At 43.2% G+C, this 24,893-nt stretch overlaps 1 protein-coding gene across 1 annotated transcript in view; it reads left to right on the plus strand.

Moving 5' to 3' along the window:
* Window positions 1–24,893, plus strand: part of LOC146976840 (uncharacterized) — a 57,315-nt gene that overhangs the window by 17,350 nt on the left and 15,072 nt on the right. Inside the window, exons 7-8 of the mRNA XM_085794301.1 lie at window positions 227–350; window positions 459–505. Coding sequence (XP_085650427.1) covers window positions 227–350; window positions 459–505 — 171 coding nt within the window. The remainder of the gene's footprint in view (window positions 1–226; window positions 351–458; window positions 506–24,893) is intronic.

Genomic DNA, 24,893 nt, shown 5'->3' on the forward strand with positions numbered 1-24,893 from the left:
TGTGTGTGTGTGTGTGTGTGTGTGTGTGTGTGTGTGTGTGTGTGTGTGTGTGTGTGTGTGTGTGTGTGTGTGTGTGTGTGTGTGTGTGTGTGTGTGTGTGGTGTGTGTGTGTGTGTGTGTGTGTGTGTGTGTGTGTGTGTGTGTGTGTGTGTGTGTGTGTGTGTGTGTGTGTTCAGTCTGTCATACTGTCAGGTCTCAGAGGAAGGCTGTTCTTCTCTGACCTCAGCTCTGAGCTCCAACCCCTTCCATCTCAGAGAGCTGGACCTGAGCTACAATCATCCAGGAGACTCAGGAGTGAATCTGCTGTCTGCTGGACTGAAGGATCCAGACTGGAGACTGGACTCTCTCAGGTACGGACAGATGGACAGACAACAGCAGCTCTCACTCTGTGTCTCTGTCTCTCTGATGAACTGAGTGAAGGTGGATGAAGTTGATCCTGACTTTGTTTCCTCCTCCAGGGTGGACCATTGTGGACCTCAGAGACTGAGATCTGGTCCGAGGAAGTGTGAGTGTGTTTTAAATTTGATTCATGAGAACACAGCTGCACATGTAAGACTAGATTTTTACATTTTCCAGATGTACAAAGTCTAATTTCTCCAGAGTTTCATTCAGGAATCAGCTTTTGTTTTTGTCAGTGTGGCTGGAAAGATGTTAGAATTCAATCAATTTAAATCCACAAACTGATCACATTGATCAAATGAAACAATACATGCTTTTAACAGTGCAGCCAACAGAACCATAAACACAACAGGCTATAATTAATGTCACAAACATGTTGAAAATATGATTAAAGGGATCTGAACTGGATTTATCCTCCATTTGTTCCCTGAATGTCAGACCTGGGGCCAGATGTGTCACAGTGCATTCACACCGGGCACGAGTTTGCCCGCTGGAATATTTGTTTTCTTGTACGTGCGGCATGCTTTGCCTAGGCCTAGGCCTTTACCTTTACCTTTAATATTTTGAACTTGCGCGAACAGGCGAATTTTGCGTGTTCGCCTCTTTCGCGTTGTGCCATTCGCACCGCCGGCATAAATTCGCGTCCATTCGTGTCTTCACATTGACTTTGTATGTAATCTTTTTGCGCAAAAAATTCACCTTGTGCCCGGTGTGAACGCACTGACACATTTGTACAAATCAAGAAAAAACTGAAATGTCAGCACTCACGGTAGAAACTTATAACATTTATTAAACGCACAGCCAGCGCCGTCGTATAGGGGGGAAAGGTGATGACAATTATAAGGGCCCACAGCCCGCGGGGGCCCACACACAGCCCCCAGTATCCTCTATGACAAAATTATTATGCATACACTGAACTAATATATATTCATACGAATGAATCTGAATTAAAACAAAGCCACAAGTCATACAATATTTTAATTTTAATCATTTCAATAACCCCCCTGACCCCTTCTTAAAAAATGGTTTGGTCCACACAGCGGTTCGTTCTTCCTCCTCGGAAAAAAGTGAGCGCGAGCGAACCATAGACTGTAAAAAGAATGGACGTAGCACCCGTGACGTCACCCATTGGTTTGGGGGAGTCTGTTTTGTGCCGCTACTACGGGGGTTTGAACCGCGCCATGTTGGATTCTACTTGCCATATTTGGAGCGGTGCGGCCGTTGGCCGGCCGAGAGCCCGCCCACTGGCCTCGAAGGAGCGGTCGCCGGACCTGTCACTCAACGTTTCCGCGCCCTAATTGGCCAGAACTTTAAACCTAATAATAGTAAAACGGTAGTGTAGCAGCCGATTGTCAAACAAATAAAAGTATCAAATCAAACTTCAAATTATACTAATCAAAGGGCCACTGTTGCACCATGGGTTGTTGTGTACGCGGATGGGAAAAACATAATGTCCAAACAAATGTCCAGTTTCAACAAAAAGCGTGGTTTATTTAACCAAACAGCGAGCAAACAAAGAACAAAGAAAATTCCTGTGCCTCTCCCGCTCCGGTAAAAAACCATTTGCCCACCCAGGTGCATGCTGGTCCCTTACCGACAGCCTACCTATATAACTTCAGGTGCCCCCCCTACCTTGCCCAAATGAAACAAAACACAAATAATAAACAAGAAACACCTAAAGTAAACAAATAATAACCTAGAATACTAATAGAAATCTAATCATAATGAAATCAAGCAAATTGATTGAGAATAACCACAACTAAATACTCACTAAACAAAATAAACTAAACAGCACTAAATACTACAAATAAATAAATAGCTCCAACACTCCGGCCCCTAATTGTGCATTAAATCACAATTACTTTAATTTATCAAAGGAGCTATTCCCTCCACCCAATCTATGACTAGAAATAGTTCATGCATTAGCTTCAGTTCACTTTCTTCTTTATGATGAACCTGAAACAACAAAAAGAGAGAGAGAGAGAAAGAGGGAGAGAGTGAGAGGGAGAGAGAGAAAGAGAGTCCATGGTGTCACATTCCTGCTTCCAACAGCAGGCAGAGCTTCGTCACCGGCCTCTCCAGAATGCTGGTCCTGGTCCGAAGGCGCACAGAGCGTACCAGGCCCTTTGCATCTGCTCTCACATCCAAGATTTTCCCTATCAGCCAAGATCCTCTTGGAGCTGCAGCGTCTGCAATGAGGACGATGTCTCCAGGAATGAGATTTCTCCTTGGTATTGTCCATTTCTGTCTCTCTTGCATCATAGGTAAGTATTCAGAAATCCATCTCTTCCAAAACAGTTCTGCCATGTATTGTATTTGCTTCCACCTTTTCCTGATGTACAAATCACTGCGATCAAACAGTCCTGGTGGCATGATTGGCTTGCCCTTTAACATCAGAATGTGGTTAGGTGTGAGTGCCTCCAGGTCGTCCGGGTCATCAGAGACTTTAGTGATGGGTCTGTCATTCAATATGGCCTCAGCCTCACAAAAAACAGTTTGGAGCCCTTCATCATCCAGAATTTGCTGTTTGAGAACTGAAGTCAGAACACTTTTCACAGAGCGAATCAGGCGCTCCCAAACACCACCATGATGGGAAGCTGCTGGTGTGTTAAAGCTCCATTTTATGCCATCCTGGACCAACGCTCCCTGAATTTTGCCATGATTTAAACCAGCCAGACTTTCCTTCAGCTCCCGGTTAGCTCCAACAAAGTTTGTGCCGTTATCAGACCTGATGGTGGAGACTGGGCCTCGTCTACAGATGAACCTCCGGACAGCATTTATACAGGAATCTGTATCCAACGTATGTGCCACCTCCAAATGCACAGCACGGCTAGTCAGACAGGTGAAAAGCACTCCATACCTTTTAAGAAGACTTCTGCCTCTTTTAACCTCAATGGGCCCGAAATAGTCAACTCCAACATCTGTGAAAGGGGCTCTATCAGGCACCACTCTTTCCTCAGGCAAGTCCGCCATCTTCTGTTCAATGAGTTTCCCTCTGTTGCGTCTGCAAACAACACAGTCAGATATAACTTTCCTTGCAGCAGAGTTTGCATTGATGATCCAGTACCTCTGCCGCAGCCTGGACAGCATGTGATTTCTTCCTGCATGTCCCAGTTGATGATGAATATGACGCAGAATCAGTACGGATACATGCAAATCTTTGGACAAAATGACTGGATGTTTGGACTCTGTTGGTAATGCTGCTTTATCCAGCCGACCACCTACTCTGAGGATTCCATTATCCATCACCGGATCCAGTCTGTACAGAGGACTCCCCTTTGAAACATTTTTACAGCCATTCTTCAGTGAGGAAATTTCAGCTTTAAATTTGTGTTCTTGTACATACTGAATGACTGACTGTTCTGCTTTTTCCAGATCTTCAGGAGTCAAGATTTGTCCTTTGAGTGTGGCTTTAAAGCTCTTAATTTTCCTTTTCACTTCCTGTTCTTTTGGCTCCAGCTTGTCCTGGCTGAGATCTTTAGAGGCACACAGCTCCTTTCTCTTCTGTCCCAATAACACAAGAGTTCTCTTGACCTTCAGCAACCAGGCAACAGACCTTTTTAGTCTCGTCCAGGATGAAAAGTAACAGAGCAGGCGATCTGTGGCACTTCAGAATCCACGACAACAGAATTTACAGTCAACTCCCTTTTGACCTCTGGGTCATCTGCAGGAATCACATGAAGATCAGCATCCAATTTAGGCCAAACCTCCTTTGGCTCACAGAGAAACTTTGGCCCATTTATCCATCTCCTGCCTGTCAGGAAATTCTCTGCCGTCATTCCTCTTGATGCATCATCTGCCGGATTCTCCTTAGAACAAACATATCTCCACTGATCAGTATCTGATGCTCCTCTGATGAAGGAGACTCTGTTTGCCACGAAAGTTTGGAATCGTCTGGTTTCATTACAGATGTATTTAAAACAGTTGTGCTGTCGGTCCAGAAAACTGACTTTTCCAGCTTAAGTTGCAACTCCTTCTGAAGCATCTTGTCAACTCGAACTGCAAGAACTGCTGCTGTGAGTTCCAGTCGAGGAATTGTTGTCTGCTTAAGTGGAGCAACTCTGGCCTTTCCCAACAGAAATGAAACCTGAACGCTGTCATCCTTTTCCAGTCTCAAATAGGACACTGTTCCATATCCAACTTGGCTGGCGTCAGAGAAGTGGTGAAGCTGTGCAGTGGCAGGGTCTCCAAAGTCTCTGGGTTTCATACAGCGATCCACATTGAATTCAGCCACCTTCTGAAGATCCTCCAACCACTCAAACCACTTCTTGGAGAGAGAATGGGGGATAGCTTCATCCCACCCCAAGCTTCTCCTACAAAGCTCCTGTAACAACAGCTTGGCTGGAATGGTGAATGGGGACAAAAAACCTAAGGGGTCATAAAGTGAGCTGACCACTGACAAAATACCTCTTCTAGTCTGTGGCTGTTCTTGCACTGAGGTTCTAAACTTGAATTTGTCAGTTTCAATGCACCACTGTAGCCCCAAAGCTCGCTCCATCGGAAGCTGGTCCACATCCAAATCCAGCTCCATCACTTCCTTTGCTCTGCAGTCTTCAGCAATTGACAGCAGCACTGTTCGGCTGTTGCTGATCCATTTGGAAAGATTAAATCCTCCTTTGTGACAAAGCGCAGTCACATCCTTGACCACTTGCACTGCCTCCTCCTCTGAGGCCACTGATTTCAAGCAATCATCGACATAAAAATTACACTTTACTGTATTGACCACTTCATGAGGGAAATGTTCGGCATTGTCATCTGCTGTTCTCCTCAATGCGTAATTTGCACAGCTTGGTGACGACACAGCTCCAAACAAATGAACTTTCATACGATGTTCCACTGGAGCCTGTGAAACGTCTCCCCCAGGCCACCAGAGAAAGCGGAGAAAGTTGATGTGCTTTTCAGAAACATGCACTTGGTGATACATTGCTTGGATGTCAGCCATTACTGCAACGGGCTCTTGTCTAAATCGAACAAGGACTCCAACTAGAGAGTTGGTCAAGTCAGGGCCCTGTAAAAGCTGACAGTTCAGTGACGTCCCTTTGTATGCTGCTCCACAGTCAAAAACAACTCGCAGCTTGCCTTTTCTGGGATGATAAACCCTGTGATGAGGGATATACCATACATTTCCATCACTCTGTTTAAGTTGATCAGAAGGCACCACTTCAGCATATCCTTGAGCCACCATGTTGTTTAAAAATGTGATGTACTCTCCTTTAAATTGACCATTCTTGGCAAACTTTCTTTTCAGGCTCTGGAGGCGCTGTTCTGCAACATGACGATTATTTGGCAAGAGAGGGTTTTCCTGCCTGAAGGGTAAGTCAATGCAGTAATGGCTTCCAATTAACTTTGTGGTGTTATTCATAACATTCATAAACTTGACATCCTCTCTGGACATTTCAATCTGTTCATCTGATGACCTCTCATTAAAATCATGGTTAAACTGTTTAACCAGCATTTCTTGAAGATGTTCAACAGAGATCCGGTTGGACGTTACAGCAGAGCAGTCACTTTTATTCTTGTTGCTCCCACCACGAAGTGGACCATTAATGACCCAACCGACCCTGGTTCTGACAGCATAAGGTCCTTCATCCTGGCTGTTTATGAGCTCCCAAGGCTCCATCACTTTTGGTGCATCAGTTCCAATGAGCAGATCAACACCTTCCTCAATGTCATGAAGTTGAACATCCTTGAGATACGACCACTGATCAACGTCCTCTTGTCGTGGAATATTGAGTGATGAGACAGGCATGTCCTTTTGTGTCAAAACATCAGGTAACTCAATAAAGTCATTCATATTCAGACCAGACACTTCCAGACCTGACAACACATGAGCATTTACTATCTTCTTTTGACCCATTGTTCTTAACAGAATACTTGTCCTTTTACCTCTCACATTCAATTTTCTTGCCAAGTTCTCCGTACAAAATGTTCCTGAGCTCCCAGGATCCAAGAAAGCATACGTCTGCACAGTTTTGTTGCTCCTCTGACTCTTGACTTTGACTGCAACAATAGAAAAAATGACCAGCCCCAATATGGCCACAGGTCTGAAACACTGCAGGTGAAACATTTGAAGAGCTCACAGACTGTTGATCAGAGGGTGTTCCTTTATCCTGACGCTCTATGTGAAGGACACTTGGGTGCTTTTGGTGACACACGTTGCAATCCAAACGACTCCTGCAGTATTTGCTAGTGTGGCCCTTTTTCAGGCAACCAAAACAGATTCCTTTTTCTTTAATTAAATTAATCTTGTCCCTGTGTACTTTCATCTTGAACTGTGAGCATTGGTCCATTGAATGATTAACTTGTGAACAGAACAGGCAGTTGAGAGTGGAGGACTTGATCTTGTTTCCTGTATGTTGAGTTACGACTCCATCCTTTACTGTAGTGACGTTAGTAGCGAAGCTGCTTCCCTTTTTCCTTTGTTTGAAGTGACTAACAGTGGAAGCTTTGGAGTTGGTGAGCTGTGGGTCTTGAATGTTGCCAAAAACTGGATCTGAAGCAATTTTGACTTGTCTTTCAATAAAACCAACAAGATCAGCGAACATTGCTCTGTTACCTCTTCGTTCTTGCAGATCACAAGCAACATTTCTCCATCTTTCCCTTAACTTGTAAGGAAGTTTCAAAATGATGCTCCTCATGTTAGATGGTAAGTCCAGCTCTTTCATGTGCATCAATTGCTCTGTTAAGTTTGAACATCCACGTAGAAACAAAGAGAATGATTGCAACCCTTTAATGTCCTCACTTTTTACAGGTGTCCAGGTAAGTATTTTTTCCATGTATGCAGCTGCAATTTTGTGTTCATTTCCAAAGTGCTCTGCAAGAAGACTCTTGGCTCGGTGGTATCCCTGCTCTGAAGGCAAATGCTGACAACTGTGCACAAGGTCTTTTGGCTGCCCCCTGGTGTACTGTTCAAGAAAGTGCAAACAGTCACTCCAATTGTCTGTTTTCTCCTCCACTCCATTTTCAAAAGCTCTGATGAAAGACCTGTATTGGAGTGGGTCTCCATCAAAAACAGGGATATTCCTAGATGGGAGGTTAGAGCACAGATTTTGTTGGACAAGCAACGCATCCATTTGTTTCATCTGTTTTTGTTTAGGCTTAACAACTGGTGGTTGGAGTTCAGGAGCAGACAAACCAAGAGCATGATCTTTTTTATTCATTTTTTCAGGCACAAAGGTGTTGGCATGGGGATTTAATTCACTCGCACCATGAGATTTGTTCCTTTCGACATAAGAGTTCATGCCGTTTGAATGTTTTGAGCCACACTGTGAACTGATTTCCAAGACTTGAAGCTTTGCCTTTGTTGCTGCCAGTTCCGTTTCAAGCTCAAGTTGCTCCTTTTCTCTCCTCAGTTTTTCCTGTTGCGCTTCTATTTGAAGAGTTCATTTGCAAAAACAGATAACTCCGTTTTTATAAATTTTCAAAAAATTAGTTTTTTCATAATTGTTTACAAGTGATATGGGTCAAACCAAAGTTGAGTGGGTTTGACTAAGGAGGAATGAAATAATAAAATGGAGGTATTTCAAAAAATAACCCTTTATTGAAAAACCTTTTTTTTTCATTTATATTTTAGTTTTTGGGGCAAAAGCAGATAACTCCAACATTTGTTTTTTTTCACAAAAACAGTTAACTCCATAATCCATTTTTTACCATTGAATATAATAAATGACTCATAAATAAATGAAATAGATACATTTATTCATCATAAACCAAGCAAGGAAAGTGCTAAAAAACAACAAACAAACAAACAAACTCATGTACAACATGTAAAGTTCAGACTAATTTCAACGCTACCAGAAATCTTAAACACAGACCCAAAGAACTTTGATAAGCCATCAACATGTGGCTATTTGTTTTTTGTTTTTTTTAAATTACTCATAAATAAATTAAATAAATAAATAAATAAATAAACACACAAACAAATTAATTAATTAATTAATTAATTAATTAATTCATCATACAACAAGCGAGGAAAGTGCTAAAAAAAACACTCATGCAGATCATGTAAAGTTTAGACTAATTTCAACCAGAAATCTATGTTCATGAAAAGAAATCATGTTGATAAGCCATCAACATGTGGCTTTTTTTAAATTACTCATAAATAAAATAAATAAATAAATAGAAAGATAAATAAACAAACAAACAAATAAATTAATTAATTAATTCATCATACAACAAGCGGAAAGCCATCAACATGTGGTTATTGTTTGTTTAAAATGACTCATAAATAGATAAATAAATAAATAAATTCATTCATTCATTATACAACAAGTGAGGAAGGTGCTAAAAAAAACAACTCATGTACAACATGTAAAGTTCAAACTAATTTCAGTTATAATACTACCAGAAATCTCAAAAACAACCCAAGAACTTTCATAAGCCATCAAAATGTGTTTTTTTTTTTGTATTCAGCATTCGATAGTCAGTATTCAAAGTATTTTAGTTTCAGTGCTTATCATAAAAGAAACAGATGAGGTTCAACTTCAATATGCAGCAAACTTGCAAACTTGCAAACCATCATAAACAGGTAATTATGGACTGAGCATAGACATTTTGCAGTATTTTACATTAATGTGTCAGTGTTGCTATTCGATATTACTCAGTGTTACTAATAAAAATTTAAAAATAAATAAATAAATAAAAAGCTACAAGGTTCAAACTGCACAGCTCTTTGTAGTGCAATTCAGTAGTCAATGCTACAATGTTTTAAGTGCTGCTCTTTGTTTAGTGTTTCACACTATTATCCTTTGGTTTTTAACCAAGTATTACACATTTAGTACTGCATAATATTCTGTGTAATCTGCAGCATAACTCAGATAGCCTTATTCCTCAGCACTGCTTTCCTCTAAGTCCTGTCTGCCCACATCATGTCCTGCGTCAGCCAAGGCATCCTCATAAAATGTGTGGACTGTTTTGCTAACCCCAAGCTCACTTAGCAGTTTAAGGACATCATCTTTTTTTGCCTTTTTTACACAGTTTACTGCTGGTGCAAGCGCTGGTTTGAAGGTTCCCCATGTCTTACCACGTTTCAAAAGAGAATGGTAACAGAAGCTACCCCCGTAAAACTGCTTAAAACCCACCCCGTCACCATTGATTTCAAGTACCTTGGCAGCACTGATTTTAAATGAGCGAGAGGAAGAACAGTGTTTAGCGGCTGCAGTTTTGAAGTCATGGCATTGCCAGTGTTGTCCATAAACATGGACATTTCCATGTTTGTGCATAATGTCCACATATTCGGATGGTAGCAGTACAGTTTCCCTTTTTTAATGTCTTGCTCCAAACGGCCAAAGACGCGGTCAGGGGGCATGAAACTATGGCCGCGGACAGGAAAGGTATATTCCATTTTTAAGTCCTTAAACTTGCGCTTTCTCAGGGCAAAGAGCATTGCCAGTACACTAATATTTTTGTTTTGCCCATAGCAAGAATCTGAAAAGAGTCTTAGCTCTTTATACTCAGATAGTTCATCACAAGCAACACTGCCTAAATAATGCTGTAAAGCAGACGCTATCATGTTGCTGTCTTTCTTATTCTGACTCTCCAACCACGTGTAAAGATGAATGTCCTCTTTTCTTTGACTTTGATCCTGACCACGATGGCGAACAATACCGAACACATACTGGTAGAGCTGCCTGGAGTAATACGTCTGCCCAATGGGTGACTTTGGCAGCACCATGTTCTGCATCATATCAAATGATATCGTAAAGGATTCACCCACCGCATTAAGGAGATCATAGAATCTGCGTCCTTTGCGCCTATGTAGCATGAACAGGGCAGATTCCTTCCTTTTCTCCTCATCTGTGATTTCTGGGTCTTTAAGTCTCAATCGGAACTTAATGCAAGTGCTGCACACATCTTTTGATGGGTGTCCAAAACCCAAGTTGAAGTCATATACAAAAATGCTGTAGTATAACGCGTAGGAGATCTGCTCCTCGTTTTGGCACTGGAACAGTTCGTGCATTTTTTTAACGTTCAAATCCACCGGAAGGTACTTTCTGCCAGGTGCACCGCGGCGAGCATAATGGCTCGCTCTGCATGTAAACGTCTTTATGTGGTCTCTCACTACCTCCCTCTTTGCAGCTCTTTCCTCTGGCTTTCTTGCACCTCCACGACGTTCTGGCATCGGCACCCCATTCTCTCTCCAGAACTTAGCTATGTTGCAGAGGCGATCTTTCTTGACACCTACAATCACAGAATAAATTCTATCAACCATTGTTTTGCACACAAAAGATGTGTGCAGCACTTGCATTCCGACTGAGACTTAAAGACCCAGAAATCTCAGATGAGAAAAAACGGACGGAATCTGCAGTATTCATGTTACATAGGCACAAAGGACGCAGATTTTATTATCTTCTTAACGATGTGAGTGAATCTTTCACAATATCATTTGCCATGAAGCAAAACATGGTGCTGCCAAAGTCACCCATTGGGCAGGCTTACTACTCAAGGCAGCTCCAATATGTCCTTGCAACAGACTCTTATTAGATTCTTGCTATGGGCAAAACAAAACTATTACCAGTTCCCATTAAGCTGGTCTGCTCTCCCTGCCTCCCTTGCCTACCAGAAGCTTCCTCCTTCAGCTGTTGTTGTTGTTGTTTCCCACATTCTGTGTTATAAACTGTTTTCTTGTCTGTAACAACATCTAGGCTATTGCACGTCTGTCCGTCCTGGGTGAGGGATTCCTCCTCTGTTGCTCACCCTGAGCTTTCTAATGGTTTTCCCTGTTAAAAGGGTTTTCCATGGAGTTTTTCCTCAGTCAATGTGAGGGTCTAAGGGCAGAGGATGTTGTTGTGATGGGATGTAAAACCCTCCTGTTTGTAAAAACGGGCTATACAAATAAAATTGCCTTGCCGTACGTGGTTAAACGATACAAACGTGCTCCGTAACCAGTAATCTTCTGTATATGACAGTTTACTACACAGTAATACACATCGTGTGTTATATAACCTTATCCACCGCTAAGTTACATGGATTGATTTTTCGCCCCGGCTCCGTTGTAAACAATGCACATGGACGCAGCGGAAAAGCGACCCGACTTGTTTCCCTTTAATTAGCCTACTACTGCTATTCTGACTTTGTCTCATTATGACTGTAGCCTATATTTATCACCATAGCCTACTTTATATCATAAATGTTTTATAGTTATTACATGAAATACTCACAAAACAGACTCATAAACGACGCTTTGCAGACTGGGATTCGCTCTTGTTCTTGGTTCAGCACAGAGTAAGTAAGTTAGTAAGTAATTTCTCTGGTTTTCTGTTGAGAGGGTTCTTCCACCTTTGGTCTTCTGCGTTGAATGGGTCCGATATCCATGTAAGACAGCAGCGTAGCATCTTGCTTTTCCTTGCTTGAAGTCGAATACAGGGTTTTATGTATGTAGGCGATTTCTTCTGTAGACAACTTCGCCGCCTGACAGACATTCACTGTGTTGTGCGCACAAACAACACTCGGCGCTCCTCCACTGTGCCGGGCCTTTTTTTCTACGTTACGGCTATAATCACCGGGTTTTCGCTTCCTCTTTTTTCCCCGTGACGACAATTTAACGGCCTCTTCCGCTTCATCATAGTTTTCCATTGTTTAATCCACGAAAAATTGTGTTTTTTGCCGGAGAAAAACTTTTTCAGAAGTTAGAAAGCCGGCTCCGCCATCTTGCTGTCACGTGATCTAAATGCGCTGCGCTGATTGGCTCAATGGAGATATCGGCTTCCGCTAAGAAACGGATGTGGCGTATGACGGTTTCTGCTACAAAACATGAACTTTGACCGAGTTTCCAACAGTAAATATCGGGTATAACACTATAACGGATTAGGGCTTTGAAAACAGCGCCATACAAAGAGTAAATTACCAGCCTTAACTCATTTTTTGCCAAAATGGCGTTTATCTGTTTTTGCAAATGAACTCTGATGTTTCCTTTTTTGCGCAGCGATGCGCTCCACAAGCGCTGCCTTATCGGCCTCAGCTTTGATGCGTGCAGATGATGTTGATGAACTCCGTGATAGTCGGGAGTGTGATCTTAGAGAACTTGCTTTTACACTTGCAACATTGGAGGCACTATCTTCAGGATGTATTTCATCAGCAACACATTGATAATCAGGATCGTCTTTATTTGTTTCAACATATGGATGACCCGCATCAAAGAGCCAGCCTTTTACGTTGTCAGTGAAATCACAAAACATTGTCATTTTTTCCAAGAAGTATTTACTTTGCCTTTCAACTTCATCTTTGGGCAAAGGTAGACTCATAAAAGATGTATGGGTTTCATTTGCGTCTTGGTAACATTGCATGAACACAGCAAGCTCATTCTTTACTGAATCAACGTTTTGTATTGATGCCATCAACGCACTTATATGTTCCATGCATCTTTTAGCTTGTTTGCATTTTGCACTCCTTTTTTCCTGGTACCTTGTCACACTGTATTCCATTCCTTTAGAACAGCGGTCCCCAACCTTTTTATCTCCGCGGACCGGTCACCGGTGGAAAATTTTACCGCGGCCCGGGGGGGGGGCGGCCGTTCTCTTCGGGGGGGGGGGGGGTAGCGTACGTTCTCCTGTTTACATTACATGTAGGCCTACTGTATTAACAGGACTACACGTTCACATAGCCTAGTTTTCTCTTACGTTTACGTTCTTTGTTACAACTCACCATAATATAGTATCACAATAATAATGTCAGTCATCTGGGGGTGATGCTCCGTCTGTCATCTCGGTTCCTGTCTACTCTGTCATCTCGTTTTGCTGCTGAAGCTGCAAAAAACTCCGTTTCACAAACATAATATGTTTGTAATAGAAGCAGGTTTTCAGTGCTTTTGTGGCGATCTCAGGATATTCTGCTTGAATCCAGAACGCAGGGAGAGAAGTTGTCTGTGAAGTGATGAAGCGGCAGAGAGCCGGCCGGGTCCCGCACACACATTGCGGAGCTTGGAGCAGGTGAATCACCTGTTGCAATGAACCCGTAATTTAAACAGGACTCGTGGTTTTTCTTTTAGAACAGCTTTCTTCTTGTTGGAAGGCGTCAGGTCTTCTGTCGTCTCATTATTAAGTTTTTCCCGGCCCGGCGACGTGTGTTTTTCACTCTTTTACGTTTGTGCCTGCCTGTCAATTGCGCAGCACCGGGAAGATGCACAAACGGAAGTGGCAACATTTTCAAAATAAAACGACCGGAAGTGTGAAATAGACGAAACAAACGATTTCATTTTTTTTTTTTTCATTTTCATTTCATCTTTCTGCGGCCCGGTACCAAATGATCCACGGACCGGTACCGGTCCGCGGCCCGGTGGTTGGGGACCACTGCTTTAGAAGACATTTTAACAACTCTTTTTGATGACGGCTCTTCAGCCTCCGTTGCAACAACATCAGACATTTTTCCGTTTCTTTTAATTGCTTTCTTTCCTTTTTGTTTATTACACCAATGACAGTCCTCAAACGCACACAAGAGCAGGTTGCAAACACACGATGCTTATTGACCAACAGATCCTCTTCATCAAACAAACACACACTGCGGCCGGCTTTTTATGAATGAATGAATGCGCCGTGGCCGTGCGTAAAAGTAGACATGTAGCGATTCAACCATGCACTCATTGAACTCCATGTATTGTGAGATACTGTGTCAAACTCCACTCGTTTGGCCGTTTTCCATTACAGCTTTTTACAGTTTTTATCACATACCAGTTTCTTTGAGAAGGTTGAACGTCTTGTCGATCTGGGCCAGAAGCAGCATGCGCGCCGTGGCTGAGTCCAAAAGGTGATTTAAACAATCTCTGCTTTCCATTCGTCCATAATGCGCACAATGCAACAAGTCCAGTATTGAAGCTTATTTCCTTTGAGCCCAAGGGCAGGTTTTTTACTTATGTAGCAGCCGATTGTCAAACAAATAAAAGTATCAAATCAAACTTCAAATTATACTAATCAAAGGGCCACTGTTGCACCATGGGTTGTGGTGTACGCGGATGGGAAAAACATAATGTCCAAACAAATGTCCAGTTTCAACAAAAAGCGTGGTTTATTTAACCAAACAGCGAGCAAACAAAGAACAAAGAAAATTCCTGTGCCTCTCCCGCTCCGGTAAAAAACCATTTGCCCACCCAGGTGCATGCTGGTCCCTTACCGACAGCCTACCTATATAACTTCAGGTGCCCCCCCTACCTTGCCCAAATGAAACAAAACACAAATAATAAACAAGAAACACCTAAAGTAAACAAATAATAACCTAGAATACTAATAGAAATCTAATCATAATGAAATCAAGCAAATTGATTGAGAATAACCAAAACTAAATACTCACTAAACAAAATAAACTAAACAGCACTAAATACTACAAATAAATAAATAGCTCCAACACGGTAGAGTTTTAAAAAAAATTCACCCCCCTCAGAGTGTGTGCGGGGGTAGAAACTATCGGTTGAGACCAAAAAAATGAAATGTACCAGGCTGTAAATATGTTTTTTTAAGCTGTAAAATCGGCTATTTTAACATGGGGCTCAATTGGAGTTGCTCCCTTCTGGAGCCAGCCCCCAGCGACAGCCCAGGGGATTGCAGCTTTTTGAACGCGGAAGTGAGCTTCACTTCTCAGACCGACAACTGCCCCCTTGGAGTGAACTCCAGCAGGGTTAGGATGGCCCCCAAAAAGCATAAGTCTGGACACCAGAAAAGAGTTGAGAAGGAGGCCAGGAGTAGGAGCAGCAGAGCAGGGGCCCAGGATATCAAAAACTTTTTTACTAAGGATGGTGAGAGTAAAACTACCGTGGGCAGCTGAATCAATTAGCCTACTTGTTCATTCATTTAATGTCTGTAACATTAGCTTTGACGGGGCGCAGGCTGGAGCCTCGCTGTCACCTGGCAGCGCGACACTCTGGACAAGTCACCAGTTCATTAAAAAAAAAAAAAAAAAAAAAGTCGGCAGTTCAGAGTAGCTATAACTAAACGTTACTAATTTGGAGGCTACTACAGTGTGTGTGTTTGTTTCACACTGTCACTGGCACGGACAGTGCTCCAGTATGCGCCCACGTAGAGGTTGCATTGAATTGTATTATGACGCATTCAAGTTCCACTCAGTAATTATGAGCATCTGACGAAGGTCAGTTACGTTATCATGATGTGTTCAATGTAGTCTTGTAAAATGTGTTATGGGACATTTGAATAGCCTAAATACAAAAAAGTTGAATGTTCAAAGATTTGTTGTTGTTGTTGTTTGTTTTCATAGCAATATAAAATAAAATACACCATAATAGTGGACAACAACAAAGTAAAAAAAAAAAAAAAAAAAAGACTATTTAGAATAGGCTACAGTTTACACTGACTTTTGAATGGTTTAAAAATGTTTTATATTTATATATATATATATATATATATATATATATATATATATTAGGGCCGGGACTTTAACGCGTTAATTACGATTAATTAATTACACAAAAATTAACGCGTTAAAAAAATTAACGCATTTTAATCGCACTCATTTAGCACCATGGAACGTTTCTCACTGGATGAGTTTCAGGCGTATTGATTACACTGGAGCACAATCATCTAACAAGCCGCCGACACTGTTAATATAATACATATATGTATTATGCACTGATCACTGCAAGGGAGAGAGGAGGTGAAAAGAGACAACAACACTGTTACCTGTTGTATACTGGCCTCAGGCTGTACCATCGCTAAGAAACCAGTGAGTAACGAGTTAAAGCTATGGTCTACGATTTGGAGCATTGGTAATTATTATTTACATCGTTTATACAGCGATTATGGTCCTGTGGTCCGATATACACGCGGCCCTGCTGAGCTGCTGGTCTTCCTCCTCTCCCTGTCACACAGCTGCTTCCAGCCGCAGCCTGAGCGGGTCTCTGCACTGCGGCGCCGCGGAGCTCCAGGCCCCGGTCTTTCTGCTTCTCTCCCCCAGAGACAGCACCATGTGCCCGGTCACCCAGCGCGAGGACTCTCCCTGTAGCATGAGGCTGTGCTAACGGCTGCTAATGGCGGCGCTGCTCGTACCAGCGGTCGCCGCGGTCCCGTTGCCGGGGACGGCGACGACGGCAACTGGCACCGCCTCATTACCTTTTACAGTCTATGCTCATCACCGGCAGCTGGTGCACAGCGGCGGCATCGGGACTGGCATCGCCGCCATTAGTAGGCCAGCGCCGAGCACAGCCTCATGCTACAGGGAGACTCCTCGCACTGGGTGACCCAGGACAGGGTCCTGTGTCTGGGGGAGAGGAGCAGGAAGAGTCGGGGCCTGGAGGCACCGCGGCGCCGCGGTGCAGAGAGACCCGGTCAGGCTGCTGCAGCAGCGGTGCTGAGTTTATGTTGAACAGGTAATCTTTGGTTTTATTGTGCAAGTTGTGACTGTGAATATGACATTTCACTCCGCATTCGGTTTCTGCAGGCAGCAGCAGGCTTGTTGCTTGCTCCGCTCTGGGAGGGGAGGGGAGGGGGGGGCGTGTTTAAAAAAAAAAAAAAAAAAAGCGCTCGTCGCGGGGAAGCTGAGAACAGCGGAGTTTCCTCTGCTGCAGCTGAACAGCTGATATTTGGTCAAGATGTAGCTACAGACCTGTCAGTGTTTCATGGTGCATAACGCCGGGTTCACACCGGACGCCGAAGCGCCGCGAATAGCCGCGGAACGGAGACCGCGTCCCTTCGGCGGCCAAGTTAACAGGTTGTGTAGTTCAGACCAGACGCGACGCGCCGCGAAGCGCCGCGTTTGCTCGCGCCGTGCATTTATCGTTTCGGCGTCTGTTCTATTTTGTGCGCGAGCCGCGAGCAATCGCGTCAATCTTGGCAGGAAGTCACACATGAAACAACGAGAGAATCCAGTCAATTTTCAAAATAAAGCACTTTTCAAAATAAAATACAGCGATTGACAAATGCGACCGTATTTATATTTGTCAGACTCTCAACAGAGAACAAGAGAGATGAAAACACACACACACACACACACACACAGGATAGGGAGACACGGAGTGGGCTGGCTGCAGGGGGGCGGGGGGGTCAAAACACACAAACAAACAGGGAAAGAGAGAGAGAGAGAGGCAGAGACGAGTTGTTGTCAAGTGAAGGACGACGTGAAATTCATCTTGGAAGTGAAGTACAGGGAGTTGTTTGACCCACAGCACACGGTGTTATAATTATATGAGGTTATTTACTTATCCATGATGTAAAAAACACAGCTCTGAATGTGAGTAAACAACAGCTGAGGAGCAGAGGCGCTCGCGACCGCCGCGGAGAAATCAGCGTCTGGTGTGAACTGCAGGGACGCGGCTCGCGCGCAATTTCCGCGGCCGCTCCGCGTCACGGCGCTTTCGCGTCCAGTGTGAACCAGGCGTAAGACTTAAACCTCAGAGCTGTCTGTCTTCAGACTGTCCTGACCTGTCCCTGAACATCACACAGGGACAACATGGAGCTGCTGTGTGATTGGTTACTGAGTTTTATTAATGTTTACATCAGGCTGAATTCAACAAATCAGTTTATGCTACTGTGATTTAAAGCTCCAGTTGGTAAGTTGACGAAAGTGAAAGTAAACTCCGCGACTTGGTCGGAAATTTCAAGACAATACTCCGTCAGGTCCCTTTATGAACCTCTGCCAAAGAGTTTATAAACCGTCTTTGCCTCTGCCAAGCGCCCCACACACACACAGACACACACAAAGTAGCCATAAAGGCACCCACAGAAGATGTACCGTATCCATAGCACGACGTGTAGGAGCGGCGATTGGCTGCTCCTCCTGCTCCCTCTACCTGACTGGTGGAGAATCGTCGGGCGCGGTGGATTTTGGCAAATACGATTACAGGCTGTAGGTGGAGCCAGAGGAGTTGGATTTTGTCCTAAATTACTCATTTAATGTCTGACCATCAGAATATAGTGACAGTTCCAGCAAATATGACTGAATAATTGTTACCAACTGAAGCTTTAAGTAGCCTAGTTAAATACTACAGTAATCATAATAGTGTATTGGCAGGAAAGACCATTTAAATCTGTATCAAATATCGATTAATGAATTAATCGATAACTTGGTTAAGTATCACCTTGAAAAAAAACAAAGTTTTGTTGCTTAAAGCAGAAGTAAGCGATCCGGTCGTTTTGGCTAATGCTGCGTTCCAGGCAGGCTTTTGAAATCGTAAATTACAGCTTCAAGTCACATCTTACGACTTTGTAGCGTTTCAGGCAACCCACTCGTGTTTTTCCGACCTGTTTTACAGGTGAAAGTCACTATAACGGCCACTCGTAACTTCTGACCAGTGAACTCGTACCAGATCGAACTGGTACGACTTCACGGTCGGAAAAATACGAGTCTCCTTGAACGCACCATAACAGTCCTCGTCCCTACGTCGCCACATTCACGGCGTTCCTTGGCTGCACACACAGCCCTGCATGCCGTTCTCTCCCCTCATTGGATAAAAACTGTAGGATACGATAAATGTTTTCTCCTGGGCTCAGAGCAGAGCAGAGTGACTGACAGACCCGTGTTTCAGACCAAACACTCTATAGAAGTGATTGATGTCGGAAGATATAACTATTTAAGACTTATATTAACACAAATATATCACTTACTTCTGCTTTAAGCTATTCAATCATTCAATGGTATACTAAAATCCATGTGAAAAAAAAATGCTTCTCACTGTTCTCAGGTTGAGGGGTTAATTGAAAATGTATTTGCAATCAGAGGTGTAATAGAATAGACAACTTATAATACATAATTTACATAATAATACTGTGACTTGTTAAGTCGTTAATTGTAAAAAAGGAAACAAATTGGATGTATTACACCAGACACCATCAAGAACACTGAAAAACAAGAAAATCGAAGGTGGCAATGAATACGGTAGAGGGGCCCACACCGATATTCTTTCAGGGGGCCCAGAATTCCTAGCAACTGCCCTGCGCACAGCAGTGTCAAACGGACGCGTTTCAGCCCTTGGCTTTCCTCAGCGTGAACCGGCATCCAGTTTATTTTTGTACAAGAGTCGAGCACGCCATTTCTTTTGCACATCTGTACAAATTCCAGACAGTGTTGAACATAAACTGGTGCAGGGGTGGACTGGGACAAAAATTTGGCCCTGGACTTTTTGGTCCAGACCGGCCCACTATCTGCGCGCGGATATTTTGCCAACTAGCACCGTTGATGTACATACAAACACACAAGCTCTTAATAACACCACTACTAAACGATATACAATATACAACAAAGTAGAGGAATAGTGTGGAATAAGTTAAGTTTGGACAAAATTACATGCACATAATGAGTCTGCATGCAATCAGAACTTTGGCTAGTTGGCTAAAGTATGGAAAACAATAGTACAATGATCTGAAAAATGGACAAACACTAATTTTATCTTAGAAAGACAGTACAGCTCAACATAATGTATAGACAATGAAGCATGACAAGAAATACTTGTAAATTGTGTACTGCATCATGAGTAATATGTATGCAGAATGATGTTTTACTGTAACAGTAGTTAATCTGTGTTTTATTAATTTTAACTGTATAATGTTAAACTGTTGAAAGGACAATAAACCATAAACACTGACTGAAAAAAATATGGAAAAGCATTTGTTAAGTTGTTAGCTCAATGTCCTTCATGACCAAATTTGAGTGAGGGCACTTTAATAAAAGCAACTAATCAATTAATCAGGATAGTATATGAATATAGTTATTGTTTTCCAATACTTTAGATAACTAGATTTAGCTGTAACACACCACACCATCAGAGTTATTAGCTATAGCTATTTATTATGTCAAGTAAAGTTCATAGCAACTGTTCTGGACCATTTACAGTATTTTAATGAATGTTTATCCACACCATTCTGGAAAGCACATACCTGCTTAACAATCACTACCTCCTTCACATGGTGGAGAGTCTTCCTCAACACTTATTTATTCAGCCTCCTCCTGCACTATAAGGGCGGTGGTAATGGGAGCCTCACTCCCTTCAGACTCACGTGAAGGACCTGCTGCTGAAGCTGCAGCATCGGTGCTTCTAGCCCTGGCCAGGCCAGGCGGCCCCTGATCTGCGTAATTCTTGTACTTTCAGCAGTCTGTGCTGCTAGAGCTTTTCTTTTTCTGTTACTTTCCTCCATTTTTCCGCGCCGCCTTTGCGTTTTTTTTACTTTTCTTTTCTTTGCGCTGGTGTGTTGTTTTTTTTCTCTCTCTCGCTCTCTCTCATCATGACTCCTCATCATTAAAAGTGATTGGACGAGGGGGGGTCTAGAACATGCGTGGGTGGGACTCCTGGGCCTCTATAGCCTCTCATAGGGCCATTGGGCCAGGTAGACAAGCCACTGGGCCAATCGTCACCTCTCTGCTGAGTCTGCAGCTGAGCACTGTGGGCACAGCCGATGCATGTCTCTCTCCCTGGGCCGGGAGAGTTACAATAGGCAAGGGAGGCATGGCGGAAAAAAAAGTTAAATAAATAAATAAAAAACGGCCGCCTATCGGTCCATAGTAACCGGCCCACCGGGAAAACTCCCGGTACTACCTATGGCCAATCCGCCCCTGAACTGGTGTCTGTACAGAGTGTGTGGATGGTTTCTAAATCCATCATCTCAGTCTTAACATTGATCTTTAAATCACCAATCAAACGTATGTTAATGAGATTAATGACCCTGGTATTGATAATTGTATTATTCTAATTCCATTAAAGGCATTATTTTTTTTGTCCCTGTTACCTTTTTATTCGATTTTTTGTTGAAGTCTGTTTCCATGACAACACAAACTAAATCACTCATCACCATTCAGAGCTTCATCCTTTCCAGCTGATGAACTCATTGAAGTCACTATAGCCACATGCTGAGTGGTTGTGATGCTGCTCTGTTCAGATGTTCAAAGACCAGGGCAACAGTAAGAACAAACAACTGTATCGTCAGCATAAAAATGTAAAGAGTAAAATAAAGTGTGTCCATTTCCATAGTAACTGAGATCCATGTGAACTCACAGCTTTGTAATTCTGTAGAAGTGAAAGAAGTTTAACACCAGTCAGTGGAGCCTTAGTCCTCTGACTGGATATTCATCAACACTGAGTTCAGCCCTTTGCAGCTTTTGGACCAAACCATCCAGACTGTAGTGAAACTTGTTTGTAGCAGACGACACTTTGAGATTTGATGTCAGAGGTGTGAACTTTGTGCTGAGTGTGAGCTCTTTGGTGGAGGAGATGACAGTTTTAGAAAGCAGAGCTTCTTTGTGCTGCAGTGGACAGCAAGATTAAACCACGATATTTCTCATCGCGTTAAAAATCTGTCTCGCAAGATTTTTTTTTAAATGTTAAAACAATGTAAAGCAGGGTTTCCACTACTACCAGTTACCATTACAGTAACTCTACTTGACTTGGTTTAGGTGCTTTTCAATCACAGCTGAGTTCTTCATAGTTCCTCCTCAGTAAAAACAAAACTTATCAACCAGCGCATCTAGCGTTTACCATTAATAAACGACTCTGTGGCGGCTGCGACTCTCAGGAAGAGCAGTGAACTGAGACACTGGGAGCTTCCACTACAAACAAGCTTAAAATATAGACTTATTTAATTTTTTTCGGAAGAATTTCTCATGTCGGAGCTTCAATACAAGAGGGATAGGGGTGTGCATTGGCACTGCCCTCACGATTCAATTCGATTATGATTCAGCAGGTAACGATTCGATTCGATTCAATTCTCCGATGCATTGCAATGCATCAAAATTCTACTGCACGCAACACGGCAAATTTTTCATCAGTCATGAGATATTGAACAACAGATTTTATCGGCTGCTACAGTATGTGTGTATTATCACTCTCCTGTATCTTTGACATAAATGTCATTAAATCAAATAAAATTGAATGGAACAGGGTATAAGAAAACATGAATCACTTCTAGGGCTGCCCCCAAAAATTAGCCGACCAAAATTTCATTGGTCGATATTAACTCAAAATCACAATGACTGAACTATATGAAAGACTATGGGGCTTTTATTTTGAAGGGCCAGATACAGGAAGTCGTGACACTTTTTGTTGTTGTTGTTTTTACACGGCACGGCCTCTCCCTCTCTGCATCAGAGACCCCCGTAACACAGCCTGAGCTCAGTCACTCCCCCTCCTCTACTGTGTTTATTGGTGATAAACGGGCATACTGCCTGTAGTAACGGTAAAACTACTGCCTGTAGTAACGGTAAAACCCGACCGGCTTGTTGAATCTCGGACCCAACACGGCCGGACTCATGAGCGTTAATTAATTAATTCTCAACCCAACCACAGGTGAAAAAAAAAAAAAAGGAAAAAGAAATCCAGCGGCAACACTGTTACTGCTGGTGCTGCTGCTTAGCATGTAGCTACAGGCTGCGCATGTTGTTGCTCCGGAAACGCCCCCGGAGGTAATTGAAACTTCACAACTTTATTTGAGGCCAGAAAATAAACAGTGACATAATCGATTATGGCACGTTGCCGCATCAATGCTGAATCGTGCATGTCCCGCATTGCAATGCATCGCCGAATCGATTATTGTTGACACCCCTAAAGAGGGACATTACAGACGAGCACTATAGAGGTATTTGGATGTTTTTTGGTGTGTCTTTTTGGACGAAGACTAGTGAGCACCATTCACAACCATTATATAGACAAATACTGCTGCGCGGACCCCCCCGAAATTTGAATTTTGGGTGAACTATCCCTTTAAAATCTCGTCTCATCTCGTTCTCGTGAACCCAATATCGTGTTTCGTCTCGTCTCTAGAGCAGCGGTTCCCAAACTTTTTGTGCCGCGCACCCCCTTCAAAGTTCTGACAGAGCTGACGCACCCCCAATGCCCAACACACACAAAAAAGCAGCGTGAGGGGGGGGGTTATTAGGCAGCCAATAACTCCTTGTGACCACAGCAACCACATCTGTGTAGGCCTAGTTCTTCCTCACTAGTTTTTATTTTTCATATGCGGATCGAGAGTGAGAGAGTGAGTATGTGAGAGAGAAATAGGTGCGCACCAGATTTCACGGTTGCTGACCGACACCGGCAAAAACTGAAACAAGGCAGTTTGAAGAGAGGAAAAACACAGAATATACAGAGGTTTATGCATTATATGTCCAAGAGACGTCAGGACGTGAACGAGGGAGTCGGCGGGTGGCTCAGGTTTAATGAAACTGTCACTGTCAGCTGCATCTGTCAGCAGCTGCTCCAATCACACACGTCACAAACTTTCATTTGAAGGGACAGATAGATGTTGATTTTGTTAACAGTGACTTTGTTGCCCATAAACATTACCATATGCGTCATATTTGTCGGCTGCTGTCTTATCCTGTGCAATCGCCTTTTGTTTTTATTTATTTATTTATTTGACAAAATTTGAGACCCCCTTCAAATTTTGCTTTTGAGGCTTTCAGGGGTATGGGTTAATCCACCCGGTATTTCGCACACTGGGGCAGATCCTTGGGGAACAGTAGCGGAGACACCAAGGGAGAATCAGGGTCTGACACAACTGACACACGTGCAGGAAAATGCGCACCGCTACGGCGTCGTTGTATTGTGATCGCACATGACCAGTGTTACCTATGAATAAAAGTAACACGTTAGAGTACTCATGCGTTACCAAAAATGAAAAGCCTTTTGAAGCGCACCTCGCACATGCTGCAACAACTGACAGACACACAGCCTCTTTGTGCACCGAGTCCTGACGAATAACATCAGTCATCCAACCAAATTAGCTCTACAGGATAACATTAACAGGAAAGACAGTCAAAAATATGCCACATAGCGTTTTTTGCCGTGAATCCCTCTCAGCGGCTTCACTGCTCGATCTGTCTGTCGGTTTGAACTGAGGACTCACGTGTGGAGAGGAGGGAGGCTGGCGAGACGTGAACTTCCAACCTTGTGTGTAATAAAAGTTAAAAATGCGGTATACCGGTTATCACACTGCTGCTACGGCATGGAGTAGAGATCCGGGGCTGGACCGGGGGAGAACCGAGCTGCCGCTCGCCAAGAGGGAGCTGCTGAAAGCAGCAAGCACTGAGAGCCGGTACCGGTGTTGTGGCCCTACTGGTTCCTAATTTAACTGGTTACGGTGCTGAACAGCTGCAGATGTTTTGCACTCCCTCAGCAGATTCGTCACAAATTCACAAACATACACAACATATTACCAGCGAGTTTCAAGCCACAATTCACATCTACCGCGGCGAATATGCTGCTGTGAGTGAGCACTAACAGTTACGTACCAGCCACATGGAAAAAAAAAATAAAGTGGAGAAAAAATAATCTTCACATATTTGCGTGGAGCGGGACTCGATCTCGCTTCAGCAAAACCAATTACACCACTAACCATCTGTCTACCTCTGTGAGCCACTCAAGCTCACAGGTGCCAGCCGCTTCACTGCATATCACTCAATTACGTCACTACAGGTAACGTTTTGACTCGAGCTGATCTGAAACAACTGGTTACCATCGGTTTGCCTTTGAAATACACGGACAATGCCTCGGTGTTTATTGTTCTCTTTCCTCCAGTCTAATCAACATATTCAGCGCTACACTTCTCTCCGCCCAACACTACACACTATGACAA

The sequence above is a fragment of the Trachurus japonicus genome, chromosome 12 (genome assembly GCF_045865225.1).
Source record: "Trachurus japonicus isolate A0001 chromosome 12, Traja_1.0".
Taxonomy (NCBI): domain Eukaryota; kingdom Metazoa; phylum Chordata; class Actinopteri; order Carangiformes; family Carangidae; genus Trachurus; species Trachurus japonicus.